The following is a 9,000-nucleotide window of genomic DNA, read 5'->3' on the forward strand; positions in this document are numbered from 1 at the left end:
TCTATTTTTCATTGTTATTCTGTTAGTTTTTACTATGCAAATTGTAAAATTGAGCAAAGCAAACATTTACAATACCTATCTCATTTACTATGCTTTTGATTTTGCTCCAAAACATTCCGTCCTGCACGGATATCTAGTTAACGCGTTGACCTCTGTTGACGGCAGAATGTATATTATATATTGTTGTATTTAGACCAATGTGGGAAAGAATGATCTGCAGCAATCCCACGAATCCATTTTGCTTTGTGAAATTTTCATTACATTCCAAATATAATTTCTCTGTGTTAACACATACATTATTTACACTGGTTATTCTAACATATAAACTGTACCTCCATGTATTTTCATGTTTTTTATCTACAAGATACAAAACCAGTCGTGAAAATAATTCTATTGTTATTTTATCATGATAGGAATTTTTTTTGTCATTTTTCTGTTTGCTTATCTAGAGAAAGACAGAAGAATGTAGCTTTATTCTTAGGAAGACAAATGTAAAGCCCAGTTGTATTTACCATTTAGATTTATGTGAAAACATCTGTTGTTGTTTGTAAAAGAATATAGAATGACATTTATTTTGGTTGTAAATTGACATCCACGATACTGGTATATATATTAAAAGGCATGAGCCGACAGTTTTTAGCTATATATCAAATCTTATTTATAGATTTCACTTAGTCCTTACTCCCATATTTAATTTTGAGACCATCATCGAACAAACAAGATGACAAACTGGTAACCAAATAAGATTTTGACTGTTAAAGTTGATCTTGTTTGAATTAAAAACAACTTTTGGTCCTCAGTTATGAAACAGATTAAAAGAACTAAATGGATACCAGACACCAATTTCAAAACTTGACAGATAAATTCTGTTATTTCACAAGAAGTACTGAATGGGTATGTCTCAAGTTATACAGGTGCCGTTGGTTCATATTATTTTTGATGGACATTGCATGTGATAGGTAATTTGTAGGTAATTATCTTGAATTCCAACATTTAGAAGGTTTTCATTCCTATACATAATGAGGGATCCTTGCTATATTTCATATTTAAGTTTCACTTGGTCCATTTTACATACCAAATTTAGGGAGTGATCACGAGAACTTCATAAGGAAATTTAATCAGCAGAAAAGTAGAGCAGGCTGACCTAAGAAATCTTTTACATGTTGGCAAGATTTTGAAAATTGTATCCAACACTTGGTTCATTTTAAATGGACTTTATGGTCAGATATTTATTTCATAACTGATAAAAAAACATTATAACATTTGAATATCTGTTAAAATTGTGTACTTTTTGTTATTTATAATATCTTAAAGTTTGCACAACCATTTTATTAACAATGCCAAAAAATTGAAATTAAATAGGAGCAAGCCAACATGAATTCATATCATTATCATTTGAAGAGTTTAAGCATTGTCTTTGGGCATGCAATTTTAGGTTAAGATTAATTCAAATTTATTAATTTCGCTCAGTAATGTGTATGGCATGAAAAAGAGGTTATTTTACAAAGTAAGAAGTGAAACATGACTGGCAAGTTAAGTTTGGCTAATTACATTATTATACATAGTATAGTGTTAGTTTGAAGCTGATAATCTTTATCAATTTCTCTCAGAGAGGGTTATAATTTTGTGAACAGTCTAACTTCAAGTATTACAATACTTGACAGAAATCAAACACCTGGGAAAAAAATAACGGTATCTTACCATTTAGTCCCTTTATGTTACTAACATTATCATTGACACAATATGCAGATATTTAAGAGGAAGGGTTAGAAAGATCTGCAAACTTACATAGAACCAATGAAGATTTAATAGCTTTTTATACAAATATTTTTATCATAGTTTTAATTTCAATTACTTTCATAATAATGGTGTGTTATGTGTGAAGTGTTAAGAAATATAATGTTATTTATATTTGAATTATTGTACTTTTTTATGTACATAGTGTGGACCAATTTGTTAATGCATTGTTTTTTTTTTGCTACTTTAGAATTTGTATAACATGTGTAGCACATAATACATATGAGCACCATGACTCTATGATATTAGGGTTGTGGGAAAACAACACTTGTAATGATATATACTATCAATCATCATTCAATCAAATCTTTTATCCCTAATTAATGACATCACAAAATGTAAACAAATCTGGTCATTTTACCTGTTACATTTTATAAAGTGCATAATCTATTTTTATATACGCTTTAATCAGACAACGATGTTTATAAGAAAATGAATGGGTGGAGTGGAATAAAATGGAGTGGAGTGGAGTGGAATGAAATGGAGTGGAGTGGTGTGATATTTTAACATTAATTTTTTGTATTTGATGTAATTATTTCTTTACATGTGACTAAACTTAACTGGATATTCCTTTCTCGTTATCAACAATATAAGAAATACAATTAAACAAGGCTGTCTCCCATGTTTTGGGATTAAAATGTTATCATTGCAATATTGTTTAGAAATCAAAAATTCTTATCTTTAGGGAAAAGAACTTATTTCTTTATACTTTGTTTATTTGAAGGTGTTTCTTAGAAATTTCAAAGTGAATATTTCTCATTTCAAGTATTGGTACTTGTCAGGAGGTAAAGTATGCTGTAACTGACTTGATGTTCAGTTGTATAAATTAGAAAACTAGCTTTGTGTATTTGTAGTTGATTATTAATAGCAGATTTACATAGGCTTCATCTGTCTCTTTGACAAACTTGTAAAATCCATACTTATATATATATGTACACATGCCTGTAAACTTGATCTAATTGACACTAATGTATGAATTCACTTCCAATGCCTGTACCAAATGCTACACTGCTATTGGAGTTTGTTGTTTTATATGCGCTTTTGCAATTTTTTGAAATGAACAGGGTTTCAAATAGCAGTTATATATAGAAGATATAAGTTTATATATATATATATATATATATATATGTGAAATATCACGTTATGGTGAAACGATGAATTCAGACAATTGATTTCATTCTGACTGTGATGTGTACTCTAATCTATCAAACTTTACATCATGATTTTTTATTGATTAACCTACTGTTATTTTTTTTGTAGAAATGAGTCCTGTGATTTTTTTGTGATACATGTACTAAACAGTCTTTATTTTTCACTAATATGCACTCTTTTCTTAATATCAACATTTAAAAATTCAATTATGTATGATTTTTGAAGTTGAATTGTGTTTGTGTTTGTTTTCTTATATTTTGTACAAGACATATATATATTGTGCCATTTTATATGTGAACAGAATTTCCACAACTCACAAAAAATCTTGTTTATATGCATCACCAGTGTGATAGTGGGAGAGGTCTAGAACTGCCTCCCTTTCACAAGCATGTTATAGGAGTATAATATTTTCATCTGTCTCATTTTCTAACAAAGGTTTAAGGATTCAAAATAGCCAACATTTTGATGGTAAATGATTTTATTTGTCAATTTTTTAAGAACTTCATTGTAAAGCATATCAGTGATACTATTGTCTTGTAAGATTTTTTTCTCCATATACCATATTATTTCACATTTTTAAAGATTCATTGAATTACCTCTATGCAACTGTCCATATGTGAAATTAACGTTTTTTGTAAGATGTGGATGTTGACATCGACAAATATGTGATTGTTTTAGTGATGATAGTGTATATATGTTGATTTGGTATAAGACTTTTTTGAAAGGATAGGAAATTGGAGTGTGCACCCAGCTCCTCCTCATAAAACAGAAAAAGAAAAAATCTTGGTTGCAAGAGAAATGATTCTACTACAAAACCTATCGGCACCTTAATTTTTTTATTTGTTTTGTATACGTGTGAAAGTACTGAGCTACTTCCAAAAGATATTTGTGCTCAAACTTGAATTATTTGTATAAATAACAGTTGATAACTTCTAAGGTTTTTTAAAGTCAGTAATTTTCGTTAATTTTTCTTTGAGGGGATGAGGGAAGGGGTGCAGTGAGTAGGAAAGCAACGAGATAACCACAACAGAATTCAGATATGCACACATTGCTAATTGTACATATTGTATATGGTTCTGAAATAAAATTTCTATCTAGATAGTTAGGATAAAAAATCTCAAGTTATGAAATGCTCAGGTTTCTTGTGAGTGTAGTACTGGGACTAGTTTCAAATTTCTTGTGAGTTTTAAACTTCTTATCATCCAATCATTTTTCCTGTTACAAAGGAAAATGTGAATTGTAAAACATAATGTGATTGGTGTAAAACATAAGAGAACTGACACTAGGACCAGGATGAGCACGTTTGAAGATGTTTGACTTATTTCCTTTTTCCAGTCTAAACCATTTCAAGACATTGTGAGACCGGTATCACTACGTCTTGTTATGTTGTTATTGTTATGATTTTCAGCGTTATTAAACGAAATACAAAATGTATAAGACAAGTGTTTGAACTGTGAGGATGGTTATATGTAAACATGATGTAGAATTTTTCCTACTTTATCAATATGTGTACATTTTTCATTCTTCAATTTTGTGTATAGCTATTTGCACAAACATGTACTTGTAAATATGGAGTCATGGTTCTCAATATTTTGTTACTTTTTAATTAGTAATTTGAATTTTGACATGTTTTATTTTTGTTTGTAATTTGATATGTAGTATGTCTTTACAAATTCCAGGTAGATAGACACAGAAAATAACAGTTTAGGATATGTCAGGTAATTACAAATGGATATTCATAAAACATGTGAGCTACTTAATTGTGACATTGCCATTTAACAGAAGTCAATTTTTAAAAATTTATTTAATTGCTCCTCAAGGATTTGAACTCGGCCATTTAGCTCACAAGTTTGGTGCTTAGCTGATCGAGCTAAAGAGAAGTTTACCACGGTTACATACTACCCATTTAGGAAAGAACTTGTCCTAATTTTCCAGGAATTAGAGCAATGCTTGTGGGGCATGATTAAGTACCATTCCAGAGTCCCTACAGGGGTGTCATTGTAACATTATGTATTCCAAAGGATATGAATGCAGGACAGCTGGCTTATTAGTCTGATGCTCAAACGATTATGCTAAAGAGAAGTTATCTCTAGATGGATGGTATAATATTGTGCCTAGTGTAACAGAGGTCATTATTTATTTCAATGTCTCTGCTAGGATTTGAACCCGGGACCTCTGGGCACTAGTCTGATGCTCAACTGATTGAGCTAAAGAGAAGTTCTCTTTAGCCGAGTGGTATATTGCGGCTGGTATTTACAATGGTTACATACTCCCACTCCTGGAAATAATTTGTCCTTGATTTTCAGGGGGTTACAGCGGTACTTGTGAAAGTACTGTCAAGTATTATTTCTCAGTCCCTACGTGGGCGCCAATGTAACTGAGGTCATTATTTATTTCAATGTCTCTGCTAGGATTTGAACCGGGGACCTCTGGGCACTAGTCTGACAATCAACCTATCAAGCTAATGAGAAGTTCTCTCTAGCTGAGGTATATTGAAGTATGGATAAAATATTTGATTTTAATAAGGATATTTTAAAAATTTAAATCATAATTTAGTTTTCACGGTAATAGGTGTAGGAAATATTACTAACTTGCTCCTACAGATTTCCAAAAAAACAAAGCAGTAAAACAAAACTGAATATTTAATTTGCTTGCATTTGTAAACCTTTGATATTTACACACACTGTAAATGGCAAAGATGCTGGAGATTTAACACTGCTTGTCATCTTGTACATCTTGAGATTCAGATAACAGTGAGATGTCTTTTTCGCAAATAACACATAAAGTGCATAAGGTGCAGTGTGGCCTGGACACAATTCTTTTTTTCTGAAACATATCAGTATATAGTGCTCAATATTTGGTACTTAAGTTTTTTCTGTCTGGAGTTAAAATTGATATATTGCGAAATGTTTATATTTGTGAACTTGTTAAGACTTAACTTTTGAATGCTGTTCGGTGATTTTTCTGTGATTAAAAATAAAACAATGTCATTATAATCAGAGACAGTTTTCGAATTATTTTTTTTAATATGATTTCAGAAGAGGCAGGTTTTTACTTTCACAGAAATGTAGGTAAACCTTATGAGCAACATAAAAAACAGATTATCTTAAAAACGAATTTTTAAGGAATTAAAAAAATCCCTATCTGACTCCAGGAGGCTGAAGCAAATTTTGACAATCATTGAAGAAATGTTGCACCAAAATGGGTGTTCTTTATCCAACCTTTATTGTCAGAATTTGAATAGGGGTTACCTCCCTTACAACATCTTCCCTAACGGTGCCCTCTGTGATCTGTCTACCTTGATGATGCACCTTCTCGTGAAAGTGCCTATTGAGAAGTACCGCAATATGTTGGCCCTCCGGAACAATGATTGGGTTCATGCTTGCCACGACAGACTGTGATCTCTTCAGTCTACCTTCAAGCCTCATTATCTCATTCAAATCCAGAGTAGGACAGAGTGACAAAAGAGAACTGTTTTCAGGAAGTCTCCTGCCTTGTTCTAAACATAGGATCTCTTTGCCATATGCTTCTTGTTGAACACTTTGAAAGATGATGACCTGAGTTTTTTACATAATCTCGAGATCATTAAACGCTGAACCAGCATTAGGATTTCCTCTTCGGTGTCTCAAAGCAAGTTTGAAGGCACTAATGGACTTCACCAACTTCGACCAACTGGAGAATCTTTTGAATAGGTCTGTATTGAGAATAGAACGCTGTTCCACAGACGTCTTAGAGATGGATATGTCAGAGTAAACCTCCTTGTCATTTCCTGCCTCAATGAGAGGAAACAATTGACAGTTTTCACTGAAAACACTTGAGTCATCTCCCTGGATCCATGTAGAGGTTCGAAGTTCATCAGCCAATACTGACCTAGTTGCCAAGTCTGCTTGATTGTTTTCGGTTCCCACATCGTTCCACTGCTTAGGAAAAGAAGCACTCCTAAATCTATCCACTCTGTTAGGTATATACACATAAAACCATTTCTCCTCATTGTAGATGTATCCCAAAACAATGCTACCGTCTGTGTAATACTTTTCCTCATCAATCTTCAAATCTGGCTGTTGTTTGGCTATTCTTGCTACCTCAATCCCAAGAACTGCCGCACTTAATTCCAACCTCGGGATCATATGACCTCTTTGAGGAGCTAATTTTGCTTTGCCTAGCACAAAGCATACTGTCTCTGTGCCATCTTTTCCAGTAGTATGCAGATTCGTAACGGCACCAACTGCATCTTTAGATGTATCACAAAAGGTGTGCAGTTCTGTGGTGACCAAATTCTCCTCCTTCACTTGCTCATACATCCTGGTAATGCAGATTGATGTAAGAGCTTGTAATGAGTCTCTCCAATCTCTTCATACCGATTCTAAGTCAGGCGGAAATGGGTCATCCCAGTTGCAGGGGACGACATACACGACCTCAGAATGCATCTGCCCTTGATTAAGACTGGAACAACAAACCCAATGGAGTTAAACAAACTGTTAATAGTAGACAATACACTGCGGTTGGTGTACAATTTCACTTCTGAAGAGACATGAAAGGTAAATGAGTCTGAATTTACATCCTAGTATAAACCCAGGCTAGTTTGTGTCGGTAAAGGGCTAAATCCTTGACTTCTTTTGCCAGCTCCTCGTGGTTGAATGCCTGAAGGATCTCTGGTGCATTTGAAATGATCTTATGCAATCGAAGCTTTCCGTCCTGCTGAACAACCTCCTTTGTCCGCCACATTTGACAAATAGCCCTCTCTGTGTCTGTAACAGAAAAACACCATTATCCACATTAAAGTTCCTGTAAACGAACTTGCGCACGTCACCAATATGTTGGTTGCTATTGTAGGAGATGAACCATTTCCAAAGACATGTCGTGTCATTTTGTTTTCGATCAATGGGTTAGTAAAGTCATTTCCCTTGTACCAGAAAAATCGCAGGAAATCTCTATGATCCTGATTTACGACAAAGCAGTAGAACATGTGTTCTATGTCTGCTGCCATGGCTACAGCTCTTTTTCTGAAGCACAAAAGAACACCCATAAGATTATTCATGTTGGGTCCGGTCAACAGGACATCATTAAGCGACACTCCTTTGAATTTGGCAGAAGAATCAAAGACGCCCATGATTTTTCCAGGTTTGCAAGGGTGGTAAACCCAGAAAAGAGGAAGACACCATCTTTCTTGTTCATCTGATACTTCAGGAGCCACCTCTGCATGGCCCTTTTTCAAAATGCTTTCCATGAACTTGAACATATCCTCTTTCTTGTTCGTGTCTCGGATCATACTTATTTCTAAGGATATTGCCCTCTTCAAGACAGCCTCATGATTATTGGGAAGTCTTTCTCTGGGTTTCTGAAAAGGAAGTGGTACCACCCAGTTTCCTTCACTGTCCTTGTTAAACTCTGCGGCCGTAATGTTTAGTTATTGTTTATCATTGACAGATAACCCAGGTCTGTTGTCATCAGGTGTCCTGACGAAAATGTGGTCTTACAGGGAATCCTGTACTTCCATTCTGTTGTAACATGGATTAAGGCAAGTAGGCCTGCCATTGGGAAGCATCTATAATTTGTTCACATTCACTTTGTCTGCTCTATGTACATCTCCTAAACAAGTTTCCCCAACAATGACCCAACCAAATCGTAGTCTAAGGGCAAATAGCGAACCAGTTCCTCCAATCCGTTGATCTGGAATGTGATGAACCTCTGGTAAGTCACGTCCAATGAGTAGTGAGATCTCGACCTCATTTTGCACAGGTTGGATAATACCGGAGAGATCATGTAAGTGTTCGTAATTCTTTGTTACCTCGGGGGTAGGAATTTCCTCGTGAATGTTTGGAATGTTATTGCACTCTATGATCTCTGGTGGTCTTAAAGCCTCCATCCATTGACTCCACTACTACAAAACGACATAGAGTACTCAACACTTGGTCTGTTCGCTTTAAAGCTGTCAAAGATGGAGGATCCTGCGATTACTTTTGGTCATCTATTATGACATACACGTTGAAGCCAGTTCCTGCTGTCCTTGCGGATGTACCTTTGCCATGACAATTTTGCCACATGATTTGC

At 34.3% G+C, this 9,000-nt stretch overlaps 1 protein-coding gene across 1 annotated transcript; it reads right to left on the reverse strand.

The window, feature by feature from the left end:
• Positions 1 to 6,515: 6,515 nt before the first annotated feature.
• On the reverse strand, positions 6,516 to 7,250 carry LOC132557246 (uncharacterized). The gene has a single exon (XM_060221736.1). It carries the CDS (start codon positions 7,248 to 7,250, stop codon positions 6,516 to 6,518), a length of 735 nt encoding a protein of 244 aa, XP_060077719.1.
• Positions 7,251 to 9,000: the final 1,750 nt, after the last annotated feature.

This window comes from Ylistrum balloti, unplaced genomic scaffold (assembly GCF_031769215.1).
Source record: "Ylistrum balloti isolate Yb309-2 unplaced genomic scaffold, AGI_CSIRO_Ybal_v1 Utg370650, whole genome shotgun sequence".
NCBI lineage: Eukaryota > Metazoa > Mollusca > Bivalvia > Pectinida > Pectinidae > Ylistrum > Ylistrum balloti.

Bases quoted from the DNA above. Each gene is read 5' to 3' on its own strand.
- LOC132557246 (XM_060221736.1), bottom strand. From the start codon at position 7,250: ATGTATGAGCAAGTGAAGGAGGAGAATTTGGTCACCACAGAACTGCAC.